The 14,058-nt window shown below is 43.9% G+C and overlaps 1 protein-coding gene across 5 annotated transcripts in view; it reads left to right on the forward strand.

The window, feature by feature from the left end:
- SACK1E (scaffolding CK1 anchoring protein E) overlaps nucleotides 1–13,024 on the forward strand; it is a 395,123-nt gene extending 382,099 nt beyond the window's left edge. For 3 of the 5 annotated variants that reach the window (XM_086930372.1, XM_086930371.1, XM_086930370.1), the window contains exon 6: nucleotides 11,305–13,024. In XM_086930372.1, coding sequence (XP_086786498.1) covers nucleotides 11,305–11,550 — 246 coding nt within the window. In that variant the 3' untranslated portion in view covers nucleotides 11,551–13,024. The remainder of the gene's footprint in view (nucleotides 1–11,304) is intronic. The other 2 variants (XM_086930374.1, XM_086930373.1) reach the window with 1 other exon arrangement.
- Nucleotides 13,025–14,058: the final 1,034 nt, after the last annotated feature.

Here is a 14,058-nt window from a genome sequence, read left to right on the forward strand (position 1 = left end):
AGGGTGTAACGAGGAGAATGTCTATTTTTCTCCCAGTAATTTCCTCCATGTGGAGTGCAGCACACATAGAAAGAGGAAAGCACATCTTAAGAGTGTTTCTGTTCAGGATAGTGAATGATTCCTGCACAAAAACAATCCTGCCGACAACACAGGCACCTTGGTACCATGGTGCACAGCTGGCTCTAGGCGGCCGAAATGGCACTAGCACAGGAAGAAAGGATAGGAATGCACCGTATTGCATAAATGCAATGCATTTCTGCCCTTTCTCTTTGGTGTAGGGCAGGAAAGCAAGGTGACTTTCTGTGCTGCCCTACACCAAATCCCTGTAAACAAGGGCCTATGTCTTGGTGTCTCACAATATTATACATTTTTGTGAATATCAGCATACTGATTCCACTGCAATGTTATGTATATTCACAATGTAAAACTCTAATAATTATTTTTAACATGAATCTGCACAGCGAGTGCCCGCGACCCCAAAGGAAGGCTCGGAATTCTGCAGCATACCTTGGAACAACTCTGCCTGCTGCATGATATGATTAAACAAACTTTGAGTTGTGCTGATTTCAGACATCTTCCTTTCATCTATTTTTTCTCGAACTATTTGATTTGCTAAAAAATCTCTACTCTCTTCTTTCGACAAATATCTTCTAGATACATTTATTCACACGTTTCATCTCACAAGCCACTGACCTTTAGTAAGTCAATTAGATTTATCTTTGCATGCTCAGGAAGTGTACTACAGATTCTGGTAAAAAAGCTGCCTTTCCTCATGAAAAAATACAGGACACAGCCATTCTGAGACTTCGAGCAATAAATTATTCAGAGCCTACTTCTCACTGGAAATCTACTGTTAGCTCAGAAAATTCCAGCAAACTGCTCGAAATAATGTCATGATCTACAGGCACTTTAATCTAACTTTATCATTCAAAGGCAAACATCCCTCTAAGAAGCTATTGCAGATGTGCCTCAGTGTAGGTTGATTTCCTGTAATGCCGGTTGGGTTGGACAGGAGCCAGTCACATTTCAGATTGGAGCCTGATGTGTGTATGACATGACTGTCCCAAAACACCAGTTTAATAAAAAATAATACTCGTATAACTTCAACACTGTGTTAATGATGGAACTTATAAACTGTCTGCATGACACAAAACGCCATCAAAAGATGCAAAATATTTGAGGATCCAATATAAATCGCCAAATCATATGCCAGGTTCCTAGACTCAAATACGTAACAAAAAAAACGCCAGATTAAAAATTCATTTCTGAAGTTAAATTAGTAGCTTTGGAGATGAGCTGTTTAAAGGTGGATGCTGTACAGTCTAGTGACTAGAGTTGACAAGCATTGACAAAGCCACTAGGTCTTACCCATGAAAGAGGATGTAGCCTTAAGGCTAGAGTGGTCGACCTCGAAGCAGGGGTACCGGGTTCGAGTCTCGCCAGAGACGTTCAACATCCTGTGATTCTGGGCAAATCACGTAATCTCCCCGCGCCTAACAAAATGAATGTGTCCATCTGTAACAAAACTGGTGCTCATATAAAGCGCTCTGATACCCGATGCCTAGGGTCTATTTCGCGCTATATAAAACTCTAAAAAAAGAGCTACTAGCATTGCCAATATGTTTTAGCAATGTTGTACACCAGAATGGCTGCTGTTCAGTATGGCTAAAAGTCAGTAGGGTAAAGGAGAGTAGCATGGAGTGGAGTGTCGTAAAGTGTAGTCGAGTGGAGAGTTATGGGGTGGCGTACAGTAGAGTAGAGTGGCGTGGAGAAGAGTGAAGTGGAGTGTCATTGAGTAGCATATATGATTGTGGAGTTTTGTGGAGGGGTAGAGTGTCTCAGATTTGAAGGGCATAGAGTTGAGTGGCGTAGAGTGGAGTACAATGTCAGAGTTGAGTAGAGTGTCATAGAGTGGAGTGGCATAGAGTGTCATGCAGTGGTGTAGACCAAAGATGAGTGCTGTAGAGGGTGTTGCGTAGAGTTGAGTAGAGTGGCATGGAGCGGAGTGGAGTGGCATAAAGTGGAGTGGCGTGGAGTAGTGTATCATAGAATAGAGTAAAGTGGCATGAAGTGGCATGGAGGGAGTTGTGTAGAGTGTTGTGGAGTGGAGTGTCATAGAATGTTATAGAGTAGAGTAGAGTAGAGTGCTTTAGAGTGGAGTGGCATAGAGTGGAGTAGAGGGTCAGTGGAGCTGAGTTTAATGGGGTAGAGCATCATATAGTGGAGTATAATGGAGTGGAATGTCATAGAGTTGAATGTAGTAGAGTGGCCTCAAGTGAAGTTGTGTAAAGTACAGTGGTGCAGAGTTGATAGGCGTAAAGTGCAGTGGCATAGAGTGTATTGGTTGTGAGTAAAGTGGTGTAGAGTGCATTGGCTCAGAGTGCAGTAACGCACAGTAGCATGGAATGAAGTAGCATAGAGTAGGGCAATGCAGAGTAGATTGCAGTGGTGTAGAGTGCAACAGCACAGAGTGGAGTGGCGCAAAGAGGATTAGAGTAGCACAGAATGAAGTGGCACAGAGTGGAGTGGTTCAGGTTATATTGGAGTAGAGACGGGTAGAGTGCAGTTGTGTAGAGTGCAGTGGCACAGAGTGTAGTGGTGGAGAGTGCAGTAGAATGGTGTTGAGTTGAGTGGTGCAGAGAAGAGTACGGTGGCATAGTGTGCAGTTATGCAGAGTAGAGTTTCAGAGTGTAGGGTCATAGACTTCAGAATCACAGTGTGGTGCAGTGTAGAGTGGTGCAGAGAGCAATAACATTGAGTACAATGGTGCAGAGCAGAATTGAGTGACATAAACTGCAGTGTCATAGAGTGCAATGGTGTAGAGTGACATAGAGTGCAGTGACATAGAGTAGAATGTTGTAGAGTATCCTGGCATAAAGTACAGTGGTGCAAAGTAGGTGGCATAGGTACAGTGGCGTAGGTGCATTGGTTTTGAGTAAAGTGGTGTAGAGTGTATTGACGTAGAGTGCAGTGATTTAGAGTAGAGTGGTGCAACGTAGAGTGCAGTGGCATTGAGTGCAGGTGTGCAGAGCAGATTGTTTCAGAGTAGAGGGAAGTGGACTGGTGCAAAGCAGAGAATAGTTGTGCAGGGTAGAGTACAGTGGCGTAGACCACAGTGGCATAGAGTAGAATGGCGCAGCATTGATTGTAGTGGCATAGAAAGGAGGGGTGCTGGGTAGAGTGGCGTATAGTGCAATGGCATAGAGTGCAGTGGAGTAGATTGTTCCAGAGTAGAGTGGAGTGGTGCTGGCTAGAATGGAATGGCATAGAGTAGTGGTGTAGAATGCATTGGCATAGAGTGCAGTGTAGCAGCGTGGAGTGGTGCAGAGGGGAGTGGCCTAGACTGGAGTGGTGTAGAGTGCAGTGGTGAACATTAGAGTGGGGTAGAGTGCACCTGCATAGAGTAGAGTGGTGCTAAGTAGAGTAGAGAAGCATAAAGTGCATTTGCGTAGAGTGCAGTAGAGTTCTGTAGAGTATCGCAGAGTGGCATAGAGTTCAGTGGCAGTGAGTGCAGTACTGCAGAGGAGAGTGTACAGAGTGCAGTGGTGTAGAGTGCATTGGTGTAGAAGTCAGTGGCATACAGTGGAGCAGAGTAAAGTGACAGAGTGCAATGGTGTAGAGTGCTGTAGAGTGCAGTGGCACAGAGTAGAGTATAATGACAGACAGTGCAGTGGTGCAGAGTAGATTGGCATAAAGTGAAGCAGAGTAGCCTGTATTGGTTCTGAGTAAAGTGGGGAAGAGTGCAGTGGTGTAGAGTGCAGTGGCATTGTGTGGAGTGGTGCTGAGAGGAATAGAGTGGCATAGACTACAGCAGCATAGAGTAGATTATTTCAGAGTAGAGTGAAGTGTCGTAGAGTGCAGTGGCGCAGAGTAGATTTGAGTGGCATAGAGTGGATTGGCATAGAGTGCAGAGGCATAGAATGGGTCGATGCAGTATTCAGTGGCATAGAGTTCAGTGGTGTAAAGTGGCATAAATTAGAGTGGCAGAGAGTGCAATGTTGCAGATTAAACTGCCGTTTAGTGCAGTGGTACATTGAAGAGTGGTGTGGAGTGCATTAGTGTAGCATGGAGAGGCGGGCCGTACAGGGGAGTAGGGAACACTGGCATAGAGTGCAGTAACACAGAATAGAGTGGTGTACAGTGCAGTGACAGTACAATGGTGTAGAGTGCAGTGGCTGCAAAGTATAGTGACGTGGAGTAAAGTGGTGCTGAGTAGATTGGTGTGGAGTGCCTTGGTTTTGAGTAAAGTGGTGTAGAGTGCAATGGCATAGAGTGCAGTGGCCTAGGAGCGCTTAGTGCAGTGGCGTTAAGTAGACTGTTTCAGAGTAGAGTGCATTGGTGCAGAGTAGATTACCATTATGTAGAGGTGGTTGGCATAGAGTGCACTGGCGTACAGTAGAGTGGTACAGAGTACAGGGCATTGACAGCAAGTGCATTGGCGTAGAGTGCAGAGTTGCAGAGTAGGGTGGCATGGAGTTTAGTGGCATGGAGTGGTGTAGAGTGCAGTGGCGAAGAGTACAATGGTGCATCGTAGATTAGTGTGGGGTAGAGTACATTGGCATAGATTAGACTGGTGTAGAGAAGAGTGCAGTGACACAGAATCTAGTTGTATAATGTGGAGTGGTGCAGCGTAGAGTGGAGTGGGGTAAGGTGGAGTATACATGGTATGGTACCATACTGACATTACGAACAACACATCTTCAATTGAAATGACCATTACATTTGCACTCACAATCCTTGATAAAAGTATACAGCCACAAACAATAATTTGTGGAAATATGATCACTCAATTTATTGATTTGATCATCAGCACGGTTCATTTAGAGACATTTAAATTGCGTTTCTGTGCTATAAAAAGAATTAACAACGTACCACCTTCCTCAAGCAGACCCCAGTAGCTAGCTTGATTGTCACATAAGTCCTCTAACTTTAAAATCAGAGACAGAAAAGTATACACCTAGCTCCCTGGAAGGCACAGCCTGACATTTGACCCCTGTCTTTGAATGGACAGCAAATGTGACAAGATAAGAACGCGATTTAAATGCCTGTTCACAGAAAGCGAGTTTGTGGAAGAATACTGTAAAGAGGATTTGGGCAACAGGATGGACACACTCTAGCTGGACAGCCTAAAGCAAATAAAGCCAGCAAATTGAAAGCCAGAAAATGTGAGTTACAAACCACAAAGCCAATGTAAAGCAATGGACAGAATGCATTCCTAGGTCAACATTCTGAATGTTCCCACAATGTCTTAGCAAACAAACAGCTGCGCTGTCTGGCAGGCTGTGACCTAAAAAGACCAGTTTTCCTTCACTTCTGTGATTCGCAGGAAGGACACACAATGGTCTGTGGTTACAGTCCATGGACCTCCGATGAAACAGTGTGCACGTCATTGTTCTGGCGGGAACTTACTGTGACTTCCCACTCATTAAATGTGTTTTAGTTGCTGCTACCATTATGTACTCCTAGAGTAAGCAACTGTCAAGTATTATTACCGAAGGCGCTTCACCAAAAACTATCAAGGCCTCTTAGAGACTCTTGTGCTGTCTTGAGCAGGTCAAAATGCACTTCTACTCCCCAGGTACGTTATACATTAAGCGATTTACCGATAAAGTTAGTGACAAAATGTGCATAGTAAATCTATGGTGACAAGCTAGCCTGGAGTCAAATTCTAGAGAGGGAGGTAAAGCTTTCGAAAAAAAGGTCTGTTGTATCGAAAGAAAATTTGCGCAAATTGTCTTTTTTACGCGCAGATAGTTAGCTGATATAAGTATACAAACAAATGTGCAGATTTACAAGTTCCTTGCGCCACTTTTGCGTCACTTTTCCCATGTTAAAAATGACTCAAAAGTGGTGCAGGGGGCTTGTAAATAAGCCCCTGAATATAGATTCAAGAGAAGCAGAGGCATTGTTTCTTTTCACCACCTGTCAAAATTGTCTAACAGGTCTTATGTCATTACAATGTTGTTCTAATTGGAACTTCCCGCAAAAACAAATTGAACTGGAGGAAAGTTGTTTTCTGCCAGTCAGTCAATATAGCTTTATTTCGATAAAAACATATCCTAATAGCTGTGAGACAGAGTAAAAAAAGCTATAGAATTAAAATCGGAATTCAGACCAGAAGATAATAAATAAATATTTCCAAAACATTTCAGTTGGGTAAGCAAATTCATTAAGAATAAGCAATGATTTTAAAAACAACTCATCTTCGTCATCATCATGTTAAAAGGAGTGTATCATACAAAGAGCGTGAAACATGTATCAAAGGAGAGGTATCTACAGGTTGGCATTCAGTTTTCTTAACCTAATATTCCATGCCCATCTCAAAAATTTGGCTAGGCCCCAAGCATAGAGATCCCGTGCATCAGTTCTTAGGAGGCGCAGTGCGCCAGAATGACTGCGAGTGCCCAGATCTCTACAGAGCGGTCTAAGCCAGCGGTCCCTTGGGACTTTGTAGGCTGGGCAGGCGAAAATGACGTGCGCAATTGACTCAGAGGAATCCTCACAGTGCGGACAGGTGGCTGGTGTCTGGTGAGGGGGCTTCAGTTCTCGTGTGAGGAGTGAACCTACCCTAAACTTAAAGTACAGAGCCCTGTCATATGGTTTTTGTATAACGTCTAGGTATGGTTCATAGCAGGTAAGATGCTTGTACTGCATAAACTCCTCAGACAACCTGCCTATTCCGGGATTAAGAAGACCCTAGTTGCTAATCCGGGACCAATACACCTTCTTTAGGTCTGCCTTTGGTGGAGCAGTTTGGTTTACCCATGCCTCTTTAAGGTTAAGTTTGTTCAAGAGTGTTTTAAGATCTTTTAGCCATTTAATATTTTGCCACCCATCCATACTCATTACTTCACTTAGCCCCTCTGCATATTTGGCCAGTTCTGGTGTCCGCAACAGCGGGCCCACAGCAAGAGGGGGGGAAATCTTGCCAAATCTTTGAATGAGTGGCACCCTAGATCTTGCAGTAGAGGCTTAGTGGGGGTACTCTGGGGAAGCATCATTAGATCTTTGAAAAATTTATTTTCCGATCTCACAATTTGGTCCGGGTTAGTAGAGCCCCAGAGTTCGGCATCGTAGAGAGCCGAGCTTACTCCTCTGGCCTTGTATATGGCAATAGCGGGGGCAATAGGTCTGCTTGTTGAGGAGCGATGCTCTTTGAGTATTGCCCCGGTGACCCTTTTATGGTTTAAGAGCCTTTTATGCATGTGAGAGCTCCAAAGCATGGAATCGGAGATGCGAATACCCAGGTAGTCGAATGTATTGACCCTCTCTAGTGGAACCGAATTTAGTACGGGCGGGGTCCTGAGATTCCTCATGGGATTTAATACAGATATTTGGTTTTCTCAGAGTTGATGACAAGCCCTCTGGTGGCACAGAATGACTTGAAGCTGTCCAGGAGGCTCTGCAAGCCCCTCAGGGTCTTTGAGATGAGGAGGGTGTCGTCAGAGAACAGGAGAGTTGGAATTTTTTCACCCGCCAGGGTTGGAGCGTCTGATGGCATACGCTGCAGGTGCTCGACCACCCCATTCACATACAAAGAGAAAAGGGTGGGAGCTAACACACAACCCTGGCGGACGCCCCTGTTCACTGGTATTCTAGCTGTTTTCTGCCCTTGAGATCCCCATCTCACTTGCACATAGTTGCCTTCATAGAGGCGAACTAGCATGTCCAGGATGTATCTAGGGACCCCTTGCTCAGCTAGCACCTGCCATAGGCACCCCCGTGAGACTAGGTCAAAGGCAGTCTTTAGATCGATAAATGCGAGGTAAAGACTGCCCTTGCCTATCTGGACCACTTTCCAGTGGAGGAGGAGGAGCCTGAACACCTGTTCAATTGTCCCAGTTCCGGCCCTAAAGCCTGCTTGATAGTCGGAGAGGACTCGGTTCTCATCTGCCCATACCAAGATCCTCTCCAGCAACACCCTCGCAACGACCATTTGGATTGAATCAATCAAGCTGATTGGGTGATAATTGGCGAGGTCATCCCTGGGCCCCTTTTTAAAAATGGGCACAACCTTGGCTCCTTTCCAAGAATCAGGGATAATGGAGCCAATAGCATTAATTAATATGGTGATAAATTGTGCCCATTTCGCAAGGTCTAGTCGAAGGAGGTCACCAGGGATGCCATCTGGGCCTGCTGCCTTTGCTGGGACAATGCGCCGAATGGCAGTTGCCACTTCCAATTCGGAGAACGGATGTCTATTAGAATCCCCAGGACCTATTCTAGGCTCTATTACAGAGGTTCCACAGGGTACTTCCTCTGCAATAGAATAGAGTTTAGAGAAGTGGTCATACCAGACTCGGCTTGGGATGTTGTTAGTGATTAGTTCACAGTCAGGCCGCATCTTGGTTCTTATCAGGTTCCAGAAATGGCTAGCATCCCTCTCTAGACTAGCTAATTTCAGGGCTTGCCAATGCTGCTCTTCCCACTCTTTCTTGGCATTAGACATTGCCATATTGTACTTGTTTCTTGCTAACCGGATTGCAGATGGGGACTTGCTTTTAACGGCCAAGGCCAAAGCGGATTTTTTATGTCTACACGCGCTAGTGTACCACGTGTCATTACCAGTAGACTTCTGCAACTTAGTTGCTGCGGTTGTGTGGAAGAAGGCTCCCAGGGTGCTAATGGTTTTTTCGTAGAGTTTAGGGAGCTTGGCAATGGCATCTTGATCTACAAGGGCCTCTTCCATTTATTTTAGGGCCTCATTCCCGGTCCCTCTAATGCCATGCATTTTCTTTTCGTTTAAAGCAACTCTATGCCATTTCAGGTATCTCCCACAGTTTGAGGGAGTTACTTACCTTGTTGACATGGGATTACTTATCTCTCTGGATCCGGGGTTTGGCAGCCATATAGATTTTAAGGTTAGGCATAGTGAATTATGGTCGCTGTCGACAGTTGATGTTACTACCATATCTACCAGATACCTTCACAGCTTGTAATTTAGTAGAATGTAGTCGATTCGTGAGGAGCAACCCACCCTATTGTAGGTGTGTGCCCCTAGTGGATCGGACGGTGACCTGCCATTGGTTGCCCTTAACCCGTGTTCCAGAGTTAGAGAATTCAGCTGGACAGCCAATTGGGTCCACCTTTTTATAGGGGAGATGCTCAGCGGGGGGATTTCCCACTTTACATCGTCCTCTTAGATGTCCAGGACATCCTCGTCAAAGAGAGGCTCAAAAGAGCAATTGAAGTCTCCTGCTACCAGGATGTGCGCATCGTGGGAATAGTTGGAAAGTTTGGCATCCAGTGAAGCAACTATAGGTGATTGCACTCCACCCTTTGTACCTCGGACATAGATATTAAAAACTTTCAGCGTTCTGCCTCCTTTATTATCCCTGATAGTTAGTCCTAAGAGATCAGGTGAATGACATTGGATCTGTTTCAGTGTGCAATCTAGGGAGTTACTGATCCAAATCAACAGGCCACCAGACGGGCGCCTCTTCCCGGTTGATGATAATATTGCTGGGACATGGTATGACATGAAGCCTACTTTGTGATGGGGTATCGCGCTCCAAGTCTCTTGGAAGATACAAATATTGTATCCTTCATTAAAACTGTTCCAATCTGGCAGAGATAGTTTCTTGGAGAGGCCAGCTATGTTCCAACAGGGGATCTTTAGGTTCAGGCTATCCACTTTAGAGTGCCCTAGCTCTTTCGGTAGTTCAGACTGGGTGTGGTTAGGTTCTGGTGAGTGACTAATCATAGAGGGACTTACAGATGTATGCATGGGCTCGGTGATCCTTAGCAATGGTTGTAAAGAATCTAGTTGGATTGGCCTCGCCTGATTACATGCAATCTGTAAGGGAATAGGATCAGTGAGGGCGGTGTCTATAGCATCTGGGTTGGGATTATATCTATGTACAATTGGTATTTAGGAAGTTGTTAACAGTCAATCATTGTCACTCAGAGTCGATCCTCTGGGTAGCTCAGGGACCACGTCCCTTGCCATTACACAGGGAGCTTGTGGAGGACATCTAAATTGGATACCCGAGGTGCCGGGAGGACAGGTCCAATACTCCAAGGCCAATAGACCTTCAGCCAAGTGTGGGGAGGTCAGCTCGAGTTCAATGGTGTCTAGTCGTTGGGATCGAGAGGAATGCCTTGAGCCCTGGCGATGTCCTCTCTTATTATGGATCGACATCCTCTGACGTGTCGAATCCAATGTATGGCTTTATTAATCAGAGAATCCCCACGTTCGTAGGCCATAGGCTTGGGCATATTTACCATGAGGACTGTCTGATTTGTGGGCAAGGGGCGGGAGGTACGTCCTATAAAATGTGGGCCGGGCACTGCTGCTTTTTGTGGGGGGGCCTGAGATGCGGCAGGGTGTTGGTGGTTACGCTGGGGTCTAAGTTGTTTTCTACTTGAGACGAGTGTCAGACTGAAATTAATAAGTTATGGAAGCTTGCAATTCATGTTACAGTTGAGTGGCATCTTCTTCGGGTTATAGAAAACACAACCATCTTATAAGGTTTGTATGGATTCTGAGCCGCAGTACATGAAGATCATTGTGTTGAAGAGGCCGACTAGGCAGAGTGAACTATTCCCATGTAATAGTTCCTTCCTTGGGTGTCAGAATTGAACTGAGCTGAACCTGCTATCCACTGATTACATAATATGAAGCTGTAGGCTCTAGGCCATCTTGAGGTATCACAAGGTTGTAGGATTCTTTGAGACTTATGGCAAGATTTACTCAGGGTTTGTGCTGGCGGTCAAGCGATTTCAAGCTTCGAAAGTGTCACAAATGGCAGAGATGGAGTACCATTAATACGCAAAAGCTGTTTTATGCTGAAAGTTGATCCTCGCTGTGTGCCCAAACCCCTTTGAACCCCTCATCCCCTATGCCTATGCATACAGGGTGATAAGGGGGTTCTGGGCCATGCCAGTGCAAAAACCTTAGGTTTTGGTGCAAAGACAGTTTACTAACATAGAGTGATTTGGCTTTTCTCCAAATTCTAGTGTCCAAGAAAACCAAATGCAAGCAAGGGGTTAAGCAGTATATTTCCTAATGTACCTACATGCAATATGTCAACACATCTTTTTGTCCTGGAGGGTCCAGCTCCAATAAAAAGCCCGAGGTTTCTTGTGAACCAGAACAGCTAGATTCAGCATGACATCTTCATCAAGCAACTCTTGTTAAATCTGGTGCTGTGCTATTTTCTGTCCTTTCTGCAATGCATTGATACATGTTTTCATGCAGCGCTCTCTTGCATGAAGGACAGTAAGTCTGGGTCTTTGTTGTAGTGATTGTTTACTGTTGTTGTTGTCATGGATTTTAATCTTCTAAATTTTACATTTCTTCAGCAGAGTAAGTCCAGATACACGACCAAAGCCACCCCTGCCATGCTGCTGATGCGACAAAGAGCCAACCCCAATGAAGAAAGTAGACATCGTGAGCAGCCAGTCTACTACAATTCAAGTTTCAAGCCGCCCAATGCGTTCTCTCCACTAAGACTGCAAGGACAACTGGTTCATGGCATGGCAGGGGCCACCCTAGCTAGACCCTGGATCAGCCCCGCTCAGCATATCCGATCGAATCATCACTACTGATATTTGGAATGGAGTTTGTTTTTACCAAAGCATAAGATGCCACAGGAGCAAGTCTTAGCCTCGACTTGGCTACGTCATGGGAGCTAGTCCGCACCCTGCGACCGAACACGAGCAGGAGTTAACTACATGCTGAGTCAGGATGGCGACACCGTGTGATGTGCTGAATCTGGATGGTTGAAACAAGGTCTGCATGATCATGAATGAAGTTTACTCTGAGCCTCTGTTGGTCGAAGCCCTTGCTTTAATTTGGCTGCATTCATGGGTGTATCCTAAAGGCATCATCACTATTTACTCAGGAAACGTGTAAGATTCTGGAATAATACTTGGATACCACCTGATGTTTGCTGGTAGCCTACTTGCATTAATCAGGGGTATCATTAGAACCTCTCGTGTGAACATTGGTAGTTTGGGGATTCTAAGCAGTTATATTGGATTGAATCAATTGGCATACTGAAATGCAACCGAATTATTTAATGGATGGAAACGATAAAAGCACTTGGACTCATTCTTGAAAGAACCTTGAAGCACCTCTCTGGTTAAAAAATTAATTTGTTAGGTACTCTTTGAGGTATACTGGTAAAATGTTTATCCACATACTTTTTGGATTATTATAGGGCATGGGGGCAGTGATTGATTTAAATTAGACGTTCACTTATACCTAAATGTCAACTGGTGACAGCGGGTACTTCTCTGCAGGTGAAGACTGTACTCCAGAGTATTCAAGATTGATGACACTATGGATTTCAACAAACCTAACTAGATTTTCAGAGAGCAGTAGTTGCCTCTGGACGTCTTACCCCTGATGCTGTGACTTTATGGTGAGCGATGGCTAATTGTACCTCAATAAACAAAGGCTGTTCCCTTTACAGAGACTCATTTTTTTTACAACAAATTCATATTGGTTTAGATTTGATTTCTTATATCTTGTTTGGGTATCTTACGATGGGAATCACAGTCTTGAACTGGACAAAATGTGAATATGTGAAAATCAACGCAACCCTGCTTGTATAATACAATACGTGTTGCTACAATGCCTACTTGTCATACAAATATTTTTACAACATTGTATGGAATTTTCTATTTCTGAAGGAAAAGATGTCTGATAGACTGAGGTCCTGAGAGCTCCTTTTTCTATTAAATCAGTCTTGCGTCCTCAGAATGAATTTAAAGATGTAATTGCTGTGTAACGACATAGATTGCTGGCTTTCTTTACAGCTTCATATGAAGTTTGTATAACTGATTTTATTTCACAACTGAGGTTGAATATAAGCATGTTCATTTAGATATTGAGGAATGATAGACAAGTGACATGATCCTGTTGCAGACCTTTCCTGTGAAGTGTCCTTATTTCTAGTACAAGATACATTTCCCTGTGAATAGAAAACCATGTGGAGTTACATTGGAGTCAGATTGTAAATATTTTCTAAATGCATGTATTTTGTAATATTTTAATAAAATAAATTATCTGAGCTCATTATTGCCATTCGCTCGCATTTACGGATATGTCATTTTAATTCACAGTTTAAGTAGTCCCAGATGAACCTCTGATACTCGAGACAAAGAAAAAGATGCGATCAAAAGCAGACCATCAAATCGCAATGGTTTACACAGGAAATATGTTTATGAACTAAGTTGTCTTCGAAAATGAGAATGGGAGTGGCGTAAGTCAGGATCACTGATAAGAAATCAATTCGCAAGAAATTACATATGAGAATCTAATACCACTGTGACAACAAAGACAACAATTTTCCCAGAATTAATACTTCAGCATTTTTCAAGACACCTGTAACATTTACCTGCATTGAATCAAGTAACACATCTCCCCACTGGAAGACATGGCAGTCAAACAGTGGCTTACTGACATCAAATATTGAATATGTTTGTGGGAGAAATTGAGTTGTTGGTTGAGAGGGGTGTGCACTTAATCAAGTTACAGCTACAATCCTTGTCCTGGTGAACCATGAACAGTCAATAAATTAACCTATGCTTAAGCCTCTGGTAGCTTAACACAAAAGAAGTAAGGTTTAACTTAGAGGCAATGTGTGAAAGTGTATATGCAGCACACAAACAGTAAACAGGAAAGACAAAAGTTCATGTGGAAATGGTAGGAAGTGGCACCCACATAAATTGTGCGCGTTTTTTTTTCTTATGCTGAGTAACATGGTGCAACGGGTGAGGGAGAAACCCTAAACTAAAAAAAAACCTGGGAATATAGACCTGAGGTCATCCAAATAATAGCATCAGGACTGTGCACAAGTATAGAGTATCAAAATATAATTTCTGTGTCTTATCTAGTCACAAGGAGAATATGGTACCACACATCAATTCAGTGAAAACAAAAGCGAATATTCGTAAGTTGTATCTTTCTTTCTTTATTCCAGAATGGTTGCTCAGCCAACACGTGTTTAGTCTGGGGAGGTACCCCACGACTTCTTCAGGGCTCAAAAGATGTACAATAGAGCATCATATAACTTGAACATACCATTTTGGTCAATGGCTATATGTCAT

The sequence above is a fragment of the Lissotriton vulgaris genome, chromosome 7 (assembly GCF_964263255.1).
Source record: "Lissotriton vulgaris chromosome 7, aLisVul1.2, whole genome shotgun sequence".
Lineage (NCBI taxonomy): Eukaryota > Metazoa > Chordata > Amphibia > Caudata > Salamandridae > Lissotriton > Lissotriton vulgaris.